Genomic DNA, 16,000 nt, shown 5'->3' on the forward strand with positions numbered 1-16,000 from the left:
AAAAGGAACGAGGTAGCAATGGGCTGTGTGACCTGAGTCCCCCTCTGGTTTTGTAGTGCCTCATGCCAGAAGGCTTTCTATGAAGCATCCCCACCCCCAAGCCTCCTGCCTGATGATGGTCTCTGTGTGGTTGTGTGAGAAGTATGCAGTGACCACATCAGTTCCCACAGCTGATGACTCAGAGCAGACACCAGAGCACACTCCAGCCCCAAACAGGAACCCAAGGGTGCAGGTGGGGGCTGCAGGATGTGGTATTGACCAGTGGAGGTACTGGAGCCCAGAAACCTGAGTCCCCAGTGAGAGAACCCCCTGTGCCTCATCTCTATGCTACTAAGTCTATCAGGATAATTTATTTCACACATCTGTGTTTAGGCCCTTCCGTATCCTATAGGCCAAATATATTGGAGATCTATCTCCTTCCTTAGAGAGCTGACCATCTGTTGGGGGAGACTGAAACATCATGGAACAGAGTACCATATGGGAAGGGCCATGCTAGAGTGATGCATGAGGGAGTAACAGAGCATGGCCACCATCTCCTAAACCAACATAGCAACACATTGATCATTACATCTTCCTTCTCAGGGCATATTTAACATCTTTTAATGTTCAAATGGTTAGAGCAGTAAGTCCATCTGTTATTGGGGAATTGCATGTGTGGAATTTCTCCATTGCTAGTGGGAGTAGGGTTCTTGGGGCCCTGCTGGAATAAGTATTTTCAGAGAACCCCATGGGAGGATGAGAGGTGGTAGAAAGCTTTATTTGCATGAAATTATATCCCTTGGTTTTAAAGTCCCATTTTCCTTACATCAGTCCTGAAAGGGTGCAGCTGGGGGCTCAGCAGAGCTCAAAGCAAAGCCATTGTCCAAAGTTTCCATTCCAATGTGGAGCTGGGTCTGGCACTGCATCGGGCTAGTTCCCAGTCCCTCAGTCCATCCTGTGTTGTGTCCACATGGCTGTTGGCCATATGGGTGTGTTCAGAGTATGAGAGCCTTGTAAGGCACGAGTCAGGTGCAAGCAGCAAGAGATAAGGGCAAGAGGGCCAAAGAGGGAACGCCCTTTGTTCAGGAGCTTCTGTAGCTTAGATTTTGTACCCTTGCCATTGCCATGCCTATTCTGGCCAATGACCTGTTCTCAGGTGTGACTGGCAGGTAATCACATTTCCTGTGTCATTCAGACCTTACTGGGCATGCATCTGTGCTTTCTTTGTCCAATCCCTTCCCCCAGGATTTGATGGAAACAGACCTGGAGAGTGTGAAACTGCAGATCCTGACACAAATGGCATGTCTATATTATCTGGCCTTCTTTTTGCTCTTTTCCTGTTAAGTAATTAATAATCAAGTTAATTATAATGGTATCACATCTATTTTATTTGTATTTTAAACAAAATCCTGCTATTGACATGTATTGGCCTAAAGTAATAAATCACTGTGGCCATAGAAAAAAAGAGAATATAGTATAAGATTTTATTAGTATCTTAGTATTTGGGGTAACTTGAATTTATTGTTACTTATATTTTTCCAACACTTAATTTTGTTTTAAAGACATTAGTCTAATTTTAAAGCAAAAGGAAACAGAACCTCTGCACATGTGGTAAAGGGGAGTAAAACCTATGCCTCCAATGATCTGGACAGAGATGTGAGGAAGTGATTTCACTACCAGTGACCTTGTGGCCTAGGATTTCATGCTAACCTTCCCACTAAGACAAATAAAAACAGAATTTTTAAAATGTCTAACAACTGTCAAAACCTTAAAGAAATGCCAATGTAGGAGTGATTATCAGGCCAAAACTATAGTAATACTGGGAGTTCAGTTAGACAGCTATTTATCTGAGGGCATTTGCTGAACCCCAAACCTTTTAACCTAAGTTTAATGACCATATAAAGTTAGGGCCTTAAGCTTGTGTTATTGTGATGGATGTGTACCAAAGCAGCTCACAGAATCAAATACAAATCTAGACAAAATTCATTTAATTCCAGATTAGAACCTCACCTGAAATTATTTTGCAAATCTATATATATAAAAGGCTAATATGCAATGTGTCCCCTCAGGGGTTTGACCGGGAGACCGGGAGTTTGATTGGTCCCTATGATGTGCCCTGACCACGAGGGAGCGGCATGGAATGGAGGAAGGCCCCGGCTGGCAGCTGGGGAAGAAAGGCCCTGATCACCAGCCAGGTCTAGGGACCCTACTTGTGCATGAATGTTGTGCACCGGGCCTCTAGTATAATTATAAACATATGGTCAAATGTAACCAAGATCAACAGGCAAACAAAGAATTGACTAAGAAACAATGACAATAAGACCAGCAAACAAAACAAAACAAAACAAAACAAAATAAAAAAACAGCTACTTTAAATATGGGGACAATATTATTTGTATAATCTGTTACAGATTACAACACAAGTATGTTGAAATAAAAACAAGCTTTAAAAGAGTTGCAGGGAACATAAACATTTTAAAAGAGACATACCATTTGAAAAATGAACTAAATACAATTTTTATTTTTTATTTTATTTTTTTAAAATATATTTTATTGATTTTTTCTTACAGAGAAGAAGGGAGAGAGATAGAGAGTTAGAAACATTGATGAGAGAGAACCATTGATCAGCTGCCTCCTGCACATCTCCTACGGGGGATGTGCCCGCAACCCAGGTACATGCCCCTGACCGGAATCGAACCTGGGACCCCACAGTCCGCAGGCCGACGCTCTATCCACTGAGCCAAACCGGTTTCGGCTAAATACAATTTTTAAAGTGAAAAATATAATAACCAAAATTAATGTCACAGTGAATAAAGTAATTACAGGTTAAAAGAAGTTGAAAAGAGAATTTCTAACCTAAAGTAGCTTAGAAACAGGTGCCAATCATGGAGCACAGAGAGGCATAAAGACAAAATATAGAAAATAATAGAATTAGAAGGTTGAACATGTGTTTAATTGAAGTTCTCGAAGGAAAAAAAGAACAGGAAAAGGGATAATGAGATAGTGGCTGAGATTTTTTCAAAACTGATGAACAAAATCCAATGAAATGTTAGGAAATGTAATTAAAATGAAGTAAAATAATAAAAAGAAATACACACTAAATACCAATGTCATAAGAAATGGCTGAAATCTTAAGAAAGAGAGATTAGTAGAGAAAGAAAGATGACTTTCAAAGAATGGTGATTAGAGGCTGAATTCTCAACAGCAACAATGAGTGAAGGCCACCCTGGAAAAGGCAAGTTCATAATCCTTTGGTAAGATTTTTAGACACATCTTATAAATTGATTGGTAATGGTAAAGAAGTTATGAATAGCTGATGAAAGAATGAGCATATATAGGACACACTTACCAACAAATGCAGATTATATACTTTACAAACACATATAGAATATTTACACACTATTGACCATAGATTAGGCCATAGGTTAGATCTTAAAAAATGTTTAGAGACTTAAATTATTCATCAAGGTTATTTAGCTAGAAGCTCATAACATGAATATGAGCAGAAAATTCTTATATTTTTAAGAGTAAAGATATAGACTGTCATGAGTCAAAGTTGAAATGATGAGACCTAATATGGCTGCGGTCTAACAAGTGCCCTTGCTCCCAGCCAGAGACTGGATTTACAGCTAAAATATTGTGCATTCAGCTTAAAAACAAAAACAAAAACACAAGAGAAGTATAGATGATTGGATGCATTTTGTCTAAGGAGCACTGAGGAAACATGGAGAATGGTAAGAGAGGGGGAATCATAAAAGGAGGAGCCCCCCTGGAGCTGGTGCTGGACTGGGAGGCCCAAGCAATAGTGACTACAAAGCTCCCTCCCCTTGGGAGTGTGGCCTGGCAGAGTATGGATCTCAAACCCTGATTAGCAGCAAAACGGGAAGCAGAGGCCCTGCAGCATCAGGCAAAAGGATCCCAGGGAACTACCTGTCTGACAGGCTGGGCCCACACCTTCCCACTGAAACCACACACCTAATGTTGGCAGCCCCCGCAGGAGAGATTCACTGCTGGGAAGGATGTGCTGCAGTGTGTGGCTCCAGAATAGAAAAGGGCCTGTGTGCTGCATCCACAGTAACCTAGAGAGACCCTCTGCTTTCCTGAAAGGCATTGTACGGAGCCCCACAAAGCATCTAAATTATGTGGCGTGGGAAGGGGAAGAGGACCAGAGAGGGATTGGAGCTGGAGACAGGCAGATCAGCAATTGTTGTGCTGCACTGAGAGCTGGGATCCTGAGTGGAGCTAGAGATCAGTGTTACGGAGATTAGCTGTGGGGAGAGAGGGGAGACCTGTGTGGGGCTGACTTTGTAACCGCTCCGGCTTGGACCTGAGGTGCAAGGACACCAGGTTCTCAAAAAGCAGGCTTTTTGGTTTGTTTTTTACTTTGTATGTGTTTATTTTTGGACAGCATCCCATGCCACCACCAGGAAGGCTCATATTGGGGAGTCAGACCAGCGAGAGCTGGGTTTTGTATCTGCATTGTGGAGAGGCTGACCCCAGCACCCTGTCAGTTCAGCCAGCCAGTACTGGGAAAGGAGGGGTAGAGTACCTCTGCCTCTCTCTCAGGCTGGGAGATATCCCGCTGGGCACAGTTTGGTGGGGCTAGGGAGACTAGCTCAGAGGAGGATATACCAAGAGTATGACCCTCAGGAGCTATTGTTTGCCATGAGGAAATGCCTAGCCCTCCTACTTGGGGCTGGGCAGGTAACATGTTCACCAGAGACTCTTTTTGTTAATCCCACTGAGCCCAGAGCAGTTGAAACTGCCCGTACAGAAAGGGCAGCAGGCTGTGTCCAACCTGCACCTGCATCAGGTCATTACGGTTAGAGGATATGGTAGAGATTGAGGAATATGGCTCTGAAGCAGAGATTCATTTCCTCTCAATGAGGGCCTGAAGGTAAAATCTCTAAGTAAGAGGTCCTCTAGCCCTAGCTATGCTAGCCTGCCTCCACCCTAAAAACTCTTTTTGGAAGACACTGGAGAAAGACCAAAGCAACTGCAGGGCGGAGAAGGAGCAGCTGACAGAAGAAGGGGCTCCTCAGAGAGCCTTAGACTGGCCAGCTAGAACAGGACACTGAGACACAGACTTGGACACTTCCTGACATGGGCTGACACAAAAGTACCTCCCAGAAGGCCTGAAATTAGCATACAAAACAGTGATCCACAGACAACATAAGCTGCCCAGATAATCTTCACTTGGCTGGCTTAAAAAAGTTTTGTTTTGTTTGTTTTCTTTTGTTGTTCTTTTTTTCAATGTTTTCTTTATTTTTTCTGCTTTATTACTTTGACATTTTTATTGTAATTGTTAAGTTTTTTGCTTTTATCTTTTATTTCTTTCCTCTCTCTCTCATTTTTAAACATATATTTTTATTGATTTCAGAGAGGAAGGTAGTGGGAGAGAGAGAGAGAAGCATCAATGATAAGGAGTCATTGGTCGGTTGCCTCCTGCACCCCCCTCCCCACAACCACTGGGGATCAAGCCTGCAACCCAGGCATGTGCCCTTGACCAGAATCGAACCCAGGACCCTTCAGTCCGCAGGCAGATGCTCTATCCACTGAGCCAAACCAGCTAAGACTCTTTCATATGTCTTACTGGTCCCCTTCCTTTACTTACTCTATCTTTGTCTGCCCCTCCACCCCAACACCTTTTTCTTAGCCATTCTTTCTTTTTATTACCTATCTCTCTCTTCTTGTTACTTTTGCATAACTTTTTTCTTCTATCTTCTTGTTTTTTTTTAAGTCTTCCTTTTCTTACTCTCTACTCTTATTTTTTGCTTTCCATTCTTTCCTTTCAGAATTTTTTTCTGCCCCATTTATTGTTCAGTATCCTCTTTACTTTTTATTGTTTTGCTAGCAACAATATTATCCTTTTCTCTTCTTTTAAAAATTTAAATTATTTATTGAAAATATTACATGTGTCTCCCCCTCCCCTCATTGACCTTTCCCTGCTCGCTTCTGCCCCCAACACATGCCCTCACTCCCCTAGTGTCTGTGCCCATTGGTTATGCTCATATGCATGCATAAACGTCCTTTGGTTGATCTTTTACCACCCCATCTGCTACCCTCCCCTACCTTCCCTCTGAGGTTTGATGGTCTTCTCATGCTTCTATGTCTCTGTATCTATTTTTGTTCATCAGTTTATGTTGTTCATTATATTCCACATATGAATGAGATCATGTGATATTATCTTTCTCTGACTGGCTTATTTCGCTTAGCATAGTGCTCTCCAGATCCATCTATGCTGTTGCAAATGGTGAGAGCTCTTTCTTTTTTTACAGCAGCATAGTATTCTGGGGGGTGTCTGACTGCCAGTTTAGGCCCAATCCTGCAGCAGGATCATCCCTCTCACAATCTGGGACCGCTGGCTCCTAACTGCTTGCCACCTGCCTGATCGCCTCTAACCACTCGCCTCCTTTCCTGATGTCCCCTAACCACTTCCCTGCCTGCCTGATCTCCCTTAACTGCTTGTCTGCCTGTCTGATTGCCTCTAACTGCTCCCTGAAGGGTGGGGCCAGCTGGGGCGAGGGGCCATTGTCATTCTGGTCGCTGGTCGTTCCACCGTTTCGGTTGCTGGGTTTTTATTATATAGGATGGTGAAATTTAGAAGGCTTTTATTTTGAGAGTGAAACAATACAAGGACACCTGGATAGATAGCCACAGTCATAATTTCTCTTCAACATTGTGCTAAATATTTTAAAGATTGGAGTTAGGCCCAGAAGTGGAAGAATAAGAAAAGGAATTGATATGTAATCTGTATATAGAGAATACCACAGAATCCACAGATAAATTATTAGAATTAAGAAGACAGTTTAAGAAATTTGCTAGAGATAAAATGAATTTAAAATGAATCATATGTCTATATGAAATTTTGAAAAATTAACTTTTGAAAAAGTTAATATTTAAATTGCATGAAAATTATCAAATAACTAAACATAAAGCTAAAAGAAGATGTGCAAGCTCTCTTTGGTGAAAATTATCAAATTGTTTTAAGAGATACTTAAGAAGTCCTAAATATAAAGATATTCTATGTTTGTGGATTGGAACCAAAACATTTTTAAAAATGTCATTTCTTGAAAAAGTGATGTGTACCAAGAGGTATTTTATAGAACTGAATTGATTCTAAATATATTGGAAAACCAACTGGCCAACAATAGCCAAGATGGGGTCCTGTTGCCCCTTAGCTCCTGCACCATCTACACTTCACCTACTCATCTCACAGGTGCATTCAGCTCTTCTCTCACCTGTGCTTCTGCCAGGGCTGGGAGCCCCAGGGAACACTTGGCACATGGATGTAGGGACGGTCTAGGGTGAAAAATGAGCTTTTATTTGCTATGCAGCTTATGGTTAAATGTGCTGGGTTTCGCTTCTCATATCCTTGTGGTTCATTTGCTATTCTTTTTAAGGAAGCTGTTTTTCCTTTCGATGTGGGTCCCACTTGACTCCTTGTTAGTGCAGCTGTTGTGAATTTGTTGTGTTCTGTCACTCCAGCCGCGGGTGGTGCTGTTTGGAGGATACAGGCCTCTGAAATAGGGTCATCTGGGTCACAATGAGCTGCCTTGCACTTGAAATGTGGCATTTTGTGGGTTTGCGGGCTGAGGCTAATGCCCCCTACCTGTGCTGTAAGTAAAGGTAAGGCTGCCCTGGCTGCCTCCTCCCTCACCTCCCGGCATGGACTCCACTGAGTGGACTGGAAAACTCAGGACACATAGGCGTCCATTTCAGCCTGTCATTCTGGAATCAAACACGACAAGGCATGTGAAACTGTTATGTGCAATAAAGAAAAAACACTGAGAGTTTAATTATTTTCAAGACAAAATTTCTCGTGGATTCCAAGTACAGACCTATCTGTGCTAAACCCATCTGCCTAGTGGAGGAGAGGAACCAGGACAATTTAGAGGAAATTCCTCATCACGGCAAGTGTCCCAATGGCATGGACAGAGCCTGTTTGTTCCTGCCACAAAGATAGAAGGACATTTGATCTATTGTTGGATGGCAAAGTGGTACTTGATAGCCACGAGGCTCACAAAGATGCCATAACCCAGGTAGCCAGCAGGGGGAGGCAGGACCATGCCAGGATGAAAGGTGCTGAGGTAGCTGAGTGGCTGAGTTCTTGGGGGGGATACTGGGCTGGAAGGCACTGAGCTGGTCTTGCCCAGGTGGGAAGTAGATTCTGGCTCTTCTGATAGGCATCAGGTGGGCTGGCAGTTAAGGTCTCGTGAGGAAGCAATAGAGGAGAATTCATGCATGATATCGGGAACTGTGTTAGATAGATGAGAGAGAGGCTGGCTCAAAATAAGGTGGTCTGGGTGGGGTGGGGGAGGTGGAGGGAGAATCTGGTGTCCAGGCACTCAGAAACAAAATAGGGGATGGTGTGGGAAGGTCAGCCAGGCAGGAAGGAGGCTGGATGAGCTCAGTGCTGTCCCGGGGCAGGGTAAGGCAGGGAAATGGGACCTGAGTAGGCTGAGGGTCATCAAAGAAGCCTCTGAGCCTCCTGAGCAGACAGTCCACACTGGGAGAATCCTGCCCCCACTGGAGAGAGTGGCCTTGGAAACAGGAAACAGTGCCCATGTCATGGCCCCCTGGCCTCTAGAGCCCCAGAGTTATTCCCCTTCTACTGACCTGCTCCTCCTTCAGAAAAATGGTTGGGGCGGGGGGGTTGGTGATAGAATTTATCTTAGATAAGAAGTTTCTGAGGCCCAAAGAGGACCATTTCTGAGGATAGAGTTTTTTAAATTTTTTTTTTTAAGTAATGGAGCTTAGAATCAGACCTTCCAGAGGGTTAAGCACCAAAGAGGTATGCTTACAAAATGCATGAGAAACTATAGTGTATGGGGTTTAGGGAGAGGTGGAGGCTGGAGTTAGAAAGAAGGAAGCAAGCCCAGAATTGCCAGCAGAGGGCGCATGGAGCAGTGTTGTTGCCTATTGAAAGGGGTTCACTGAATAAGACTTCTGTGGCATTGGCTCTAGAGATGTGTTTGTTAGGCCCTGTACTCCACACTGCCCACCCCATGGGATTCTTGCCTCTGCTCCCAGATGGATGGTCAAGCCAAGAGGAAAGTCAGCCTCACACCTGCTGTTAGAGGCTCTTCACTGTTCTCTGAATCGAGGGGAGGAAGTATGAGAAGTTCATGAAGACTCCTGGAGATTTCTTTTCTCCACAGGAGAAAATACCCTGGGCCTATTGTTACATGTGAGGGGGCCCTGACATCTCCCTGTGAGCCGAAAGAGGAAAGACTGAGCTGGACTCCTCGGGGTCCTGCCCTCCTGGCCACCCAGGGGCGGGTGGTCTGTGTTGGGGGCTGTAGGAGGATCAGGGTCAGGGCTGGCCTTGTTGCCTCCATTGGTCCCCAGCTCCAGCCTGGCTTTGACTGTCCCTTCTAGCTCGATTCATGCTAAGCCTTTCTCTCCAATACCCAGGGACACTCTGGGGATAACACTGCTGTGAGATGACTGATTCTTCCTCACCTCAAGCCCTGATCCCCCAAGGGAAAACACCAAAGACCGGGCTGTCTCAGGACAAGGCATGAAGAGATGACCGCTCCCATACCCCAGAGCTTCCCAAGTTCTATCTCCTGGAACCTGTCAAGGTAAATGCTGAAAGTTGACTCCAAAGCCAGTCTTCCTCTCCCCTGGCTGTCCTTCCCCAATCTGGTGACCTTGAGGTGGCATCTGGGGAAATGGAGTTTGCATTCCTAATTTTTCTGAAAGGCCACCTCCTGCAGCGTTTTTTGTAGAGCACCATCTCCATGGGCCCTCAGCCAGCCACAGTGCCCTCCTGTCCTGGCCTCACCAGCCCTCGCCCCTGGGCAGGTATAGGGGCTTCACAGCTTTAGATAATTTGATGTGTCTTCCCAGCTGATGGGGAAGAGGCAAGAGAGTCCAGGTCTGTCCATGGCCTCTGGGCCTGGACACTGAGATGAAGCTGCAGTGTCTTCCTTCACCCATGAACCACTGGGAAAGGAAGAAAAAAGAAACACATCACAGTGAGAGGAGGAAGAATAAGAACCCAGAACTGCAAGAGCAGCAGAAGTTTTCCTCACCTGCAGTAACATGATGTCTTTGGAGAAGCTCTTAGCATTATGGTTTGGGTGGGGGATGGCTCTTTTCACCAGGGTGACCTGCTGGGACTTTCCCTGCTCCTTGATGGTGTGGGCCCCCAGGTGACACTGCCTGACGTGCACTGAGAGCAGAGTGGGGTCAGGGAGTGGGGCTGGGGTTAGAGTCACAGGAGATACAGCGTAGGAGCGGTAAAGGGTAGGTGACAGCTGGGGCAGGGTAGGGAAAACCGAGGCCACAGGAACCGGGGGGCTGAGTGACTCTGCTTCTTAGTGACACTGAGGTTAGGGAGCTGGGAGCTCTCTCCTGCACTCAGGAAATATCACAAAATCACTTGTGCTTCCATTTTGACTCTAATGCAGCCGTGGGCAAACTTCGGCCCGCGGGCCGGATCCGGCCCATTTGAAATGAATAAAACAACAACAAAAAAGACCATACCCGTTTATGTAATGATGTTTACTTTGAATTTATATTAGTTCACGCAAACACTCCATCCATGCTTTTGTTCCGCCCCTCTGGTCCAGTTTAAGAACACAGTGTGGCCCTCGAGTGAAAAAGTTTGCCCACCCCTGCTCTAATGCATGCGTTCATCATCCACTACAGCTTTATTTTCCCAGTGTGGTCCCTCCCTCTCTTGTCAGCTACATCACTTGCTGTCACCTCTGACCCTCTGAGCTCAAAGCTTACCTGTCCTATTTCTCAGCCTCTTGTTGCTCCGTCATGATCTCAGAAGGATCCTCTGATGAAGCCTCATGGGCTTGAGTTACCAGGATCCTGAGGAGCTGCCCTGGGCTGCAGCTCCCGGGATGAAGGACAGGATCCCTGTAGGGGTCTCAGCAGGTGTAGCCTGGCTGTAGCCTCTCACCTTCCCCTGAAGTGAACAGCTGTCTGGACCAAGTTCACGCTCACAAGGATACACCACACCTGGTCTCCTCATCTTGAATGTGAATGTGAATGTAGGCCAAGTAGGAGCTGGAGTGAGGCTTGGCTTAATGTCCCCTCTGAAGGGTAAGGCTTGAAGGAGGGTGATTGGCAGCGTCTGTGGTCAGGAGGGAAGGCTTAGGAAGGAGATGATTGAGATGGGTGGTCTAGGTGCCCTAAAGACAATGGAGGGTGGGTCTCTTAGGTCCAGCTGTGGCCCAGTAACCTTCTCTGAACCTCAGGCCTCAGAATCTCCCTCTAAGAACAGGGGCACAGTGCTTGCTCTCCAAGTCCTCCTCAGACACACGTATGGAGGAGACAAGGCCTATTTTGCAGATAGTGGGGTCCCAAGGGATGGAACAGATCTCAGTGTGTCTCCTGATACTCTGAGCCTGTGTTGGTGCTGTTTTTAATAATCTACTCCATGTGCCTAATACATCCTAGGTTATCAGATAACATTTGTTGGCTGCATGAATGATGGACTCCAGTTAGCTTTTGCCTGATGTCTGATGGGATTCAAGGCCACAGGGATGGGAGAGGGCACAGCCAGAGAGAGTGGATCAGCCAAGGGCCTGGGAAGCAGGGCAGGTGGGGCTGAACATGGGCAGCTCAGGCTGGGGAGGAGCCAAGGCAGCCAGGGACCCTCTGTGCAGTCACCCAGCCACAGCTCAGATCAGTCACACCTGGCTCCTCTCCTGGGCATGGCCTGCACTCACTATCAAGATGAGGGGGAGACCAGGTGTGGTGAGTTCTTGTGCCAGAGAACTTTGTTGTGACACCTGCTCACTGTAGTGGAAGGTGAGAGGCCGCAGCCAACTTACACCTCCTGAGAAATTTAACTGGTTCTTAAGCAGGGTCCAGCTTCCATGACAGTAGCTGGTTTGTCTGAAGTGCCTTCTTCTGGGTCAGAGTGAGGGGTTTTATTTATTTATTTAACTAATTAATTAATTTATTTAAATATATTTTTATTGATTTTCAGAGAGGAAGATATAAACATCAATAATGAGAGACAATCGTTGATTGGCTGCCTCCTGCACACCCCCCACTGGGCATCGAGCCTGCAACCCAGGCATGTGCCCCTGACCAGAATGAAACCCGGGACTCTACAGTCTGCAGGCCAATGCTCTATCCACAGGGCCAAACCAGTTAGGGCGAGTGAGGGGTTTTAATAATGTGTTTCGTAGCTTCACATCTTTTGTCAAACACTTTTCTCCACCAAACTCATCTTCTAGGTAATAAGAGAGAGGCTAATAGCTGCTGAACCCTTTAGTGCACACCTTCCTCCTGGCCATCCTTGCTGAGTGTCTGTCCAGCATCGGACTTGTTAGTCTGGGGTGGGATGGGACCAGGCATTCAGAATTCCTGGGCGCAAATGGAGGATAAGTCCCTGCCTGTGCAGGGCAGAAGGGTCAGAAGGACAGGGGGTTCGATGGGGGCCAGGGTCGGGGGCTAAGGCCTCTGGAATGGGGATGGTCACTTACCAGTCCCAGCCTAGAGGAGGGAGGGAAGCAGAAGAAAGACCAACAAGAGCAGGAGTGGCTGCATCTTCCCCAAAGGCCTGCCCAGGTCAGAGCTGCTGGTGTTTCTTGTGTCTAGACACACCCCTGAGGGGAGCAGTGAGTGTGGCTCAGTGACTTCCCGCACCTCCTTGACTGCGCCCCTCTAGTTTTGCTGGGTGTCATCACACCAGGTGTTTGTGGAATTTCTCAAGCTTGGTTTGGTGACAATGGCACTGTCACCACATTTGCACTCCCACTGCTAAGCCACAAGGTGCAAGAAGAAGGAATAAGAACATGAGGGCCTTGCCTGCAGCCAGCAGGGGGCTGGAACCTCAGAAGTCCCTCACTGACTAAACCAAGCCTGTTTCCATGTCTGGGCTCCTGGCTCTTTTCCATTCTGATGAAATCATGAATAATCATTTAACAGGCCAGGTCCAGGCATATGAGAGACGTGGCTTCTCCCCTTGAGAAGCTGATATTGGCTGACGTGATAACCTGTGGCTGGGGTATGAGAAGGGAAGAGTTATGGGGAGGGGTGTGCTCGGTGGTGTGAGGTAGAGGGTGGATTTGCCTGAGGACCAGGTGGCCTGCACACACCCAAATACTCCAAATGATAGCTCCCTTTCCTCTTTTATCACCACTCCAATTTCTTATTTTGGGGATATTTAGAATCTCCTTTGTAAATGTAAATATATGAACAGGGGGCTTCTCTTACCCCACCATTTTGAACAGAAGTCTTAGACTTTTGTTCATTGGCTCCCATGTACAGAGAACCCTGTCTCTGATGTCTCTGGCCTAGCAGTTACATACATTTGCAAACACATTATCCCAACACTCTCACCAGTGTGACAGCAGAAGGAAGAGCAATGGAAAGGGAGGCACTAGGAGTTCTCAACAGCCCAACCCCAGTTCTGTGCAAGGAGCAGTACCTAATGAACACATAGAGGAAGTGTGGGAGAACATGCCGGAGGATCAGTGATGATGATTTCTGCGTGGTGGAGGCCTTGGTAATTTTCATTTTCTTATCTACATGTTCCACATTTAACTATTTTTCTGTGATGAATATGTACTACTTTTTATACCCAAAAGACATTTTCCCTGGCCTGCCCTCCTCGTTGCCCTGGGGTGTGTGGTCCCTGTTAGGAGCTGCAGGGAGATCAGGGTCAGGGCAGGCCTTGTCTCCTCCCTAGGCTTGGGGTTTTCCATTTGACTCTGATGGTCTTTCTCCCCCTCTAGGAAGCCTTTGCCCACCAGTGGCTGTGGGACAGCCTCTCCGCTCCCCAGAGAGACAGGACCAGAGATTGGACATAGGGATATGGCTAGTTCCCACTGCGCCAGGTTGCTTGCAAGCTTGGCTTTGCCCCGGGCTGGGCATGGATGATGCTGGGGATCTCACCTTAAAAGTAGACTGGTTCATTTCTGGGTCCCCCACACAGATCTCTGTGGTTCTGTTGTAATGGCGTCTGTAGCAAGAGATGCACTGCTGATCTCGTTGGATTTCCAGCTCTACCTCCTGCAGTGTGGCTGTGCTGGTGTTCAGGTCAAGTCGCCCCCAGCTGGCCACTCTGCACACCATCCCTGGCTTCACCTTCTCTCCCCTCCTGGGCAGCCTGAGGAGGCTCAAGGCGGCAGTCAGGGTGGCCTTCCTCTGCAGCTGAAGGCAGAGGATAGGAATTCTAATCGAGCAAGGGCCCAGGGACTCCAGGACAGTCATAGCCCTGGGACAAGGAAAGGGGTCACACTGGGAGGAAAGGACTCAGGAGATGAGAAACCCCAGGCGTAAGGTGTGCAAGAGCCAGGGGAGCCATGAGCCCTACCTGCAGCAATATGATATCATTGACTTTGGGGTGATAGTTTGAGTGGCGGATGGCTGTTTTCACTGGGATGACCTCTGTTCACGCTTCCTGATGTTGTGGCCGCCCAGGATGACTGTGATGGACCTGTACAGAGACAGCCAGGGACGTGGAGGCACAGCAGATACAGCTCAGGGGCTTGAAAGGAAAGAGGACAACTGGGGGCAGTGCAGGATTGGAGTGGGGAGGAATTCTAGGGTATGGGGCTGGTAATGGAGCATGCCTGTGCCCTGTACTGTTGGCAGCTCAGGCTAAGTGTCATTTCCTGGAGCAGATCTTGGGTGCTCAGTCACACCCGGAGCTTGCCGGTGTCTCAGCAAAACCATAAATATCTCACATTTGTACCCTGTTCTCCAGGGCACAACCTTGACCTCCTTTCTAAGCCCCTTTGATCCGTCCCTCCAGTCTTCAACAGGCCACTTGCATCGACCTGTCCCTCTCTCCGCAAAGCTGACCTGTCTTCTGAAGTGCTCCTCTGTGCCCCTAGGTCTGCAGCCCCTGAGAAGAGGGTTCCCTGTGAGATGCCTGCAGAAGGGTGGGGCCCAGGCTGCGCTCCTCACCTTCCCCAGCAGTGAGCTGCTGTCAGCACAAAGTCCTCACGCACAAGGAAACCCCCACATCTTTTTCTGTCTGAAATCCTGATCCGAAGAAATGCCATGTAGGGACGAGAGTGAGGCTTGACCTCATGACCCCGGATGATTTTTCCTGCAAGAAAAATTCTACTGTGCCTGCTGTGCCCATGGAGCCAGAGGCTGGAGAGAGGGGCACTGGGAAGGACAGGGGCAGGCGGGGAGGACTTGGGTGGCAGACAGTGATGTCTGCAGTCATCAGCCATAACCAAGAAGATGTCCTGCAGGTTCCTTGGGCAACATTCCTGGCTTACTACCCAACATTCCTGACCCTTGAGACTGAGATACTCAGTCTGACAAAGAGAAGAGCAGTCCTAATCCCTCCATTCCTGTTGCAGCCATGCATGTGGGCAATGGGATTTGTGTCTGGAACAAGCAGTTTAGTGCCTGTAGAGCATGGAAAATCCTTCCTCCCATGCTCCTTGGTCCTCTCCCTTCTTTTGACCAAACTCAGAACGATTGCTGGTTTGTACTATTCAGAACATTGGGACTGAAATATTACCAGAGAGAACTTGAGATCAAACCAGCCTGAGGGGACAAGGATGCCACCAACTCTGAGATCAACTGGGTCCTCAGCTTCTTTACAAAGCTTGGAGAAGGGGGTGGAGATTGAGGATAGATTTTAAGACATTGAGTTAGAACGTTAGTGGGCCTTGCTTTGATTTTGGAAGCCTGTCCCCTTTGCCAAGCTGCGATTTCCTGTGGAATTATTTCTCATTTCCAGTGTTCAACCTTCTTCCAGATGCCTTTGCAAAAGAGCCCACTTTCCAGATGGCAAGGGACAGGAGAGCACCCACGGTCCCTCCTCAGGAGCAGCCCTCTGCCCTGCTATCCTGCTGCTTTCACTCAGTTTCAGACTTGCTGGTCTTTGAGGGAGGTGGGATGTAGAGTTGAGGAAGCGCCTGGAGATCGACCAGAGCCAGAATGTGTCTGAGTATATGTAGCATGTGAGCAGGGCTGTGCCAGTGTTGCATGGCATTGGGCTTCTGGTGGGGGTCAGTCACACACCTGCCTGTGCCTTGGGAACTAGAAGAAAGGCCATCGGGAGCAGAAGTAGCTGCAT

At 47.3% G+C, this 16,000-nt stretch overlaps 1 protein-coding gene across 1 annotated transcript; it reads right to left on the reverse strand.

The window, feature by feature from the left end:
* Positions 1-7,958: 7,958 nt before the first annotated feature.
* Positions 7,959-16,000, reverse strand: LOC139008709 (granzyme B-like). Its single transcript, XM_070412286.1, is given in 9 exon segments — positions 7,959-8,158; positions 9,921-9,930; positions 10,020-10,159; positions 12,234-12,285; positions 13,852-14,109; positions 14,273-14,349; positions 14,352-14,395; positions 14,869-15,013; positions 15,946-16,000. Coding segments are annotated over 9 exon segments (981 nt in total).

The sequence above is a fragment of the Myotis yumanensis genome, unplaced genomic scaffold (genome assembly GCF_028538775.1).
Source record: "Myotis yumanensis isolate MYYU_CA2020_CCGP unplaced genomic scaffold, mMyoYum1.0.hap1 SCAF_1, whole genome shotgun sequence".
Classification (NCBI taxonomy): Eukaryota; Metazoa; Chordata; class Mammalia; order Chiroptera; family Vespertilionidae; genus Myotis; species Myotis yumanensis.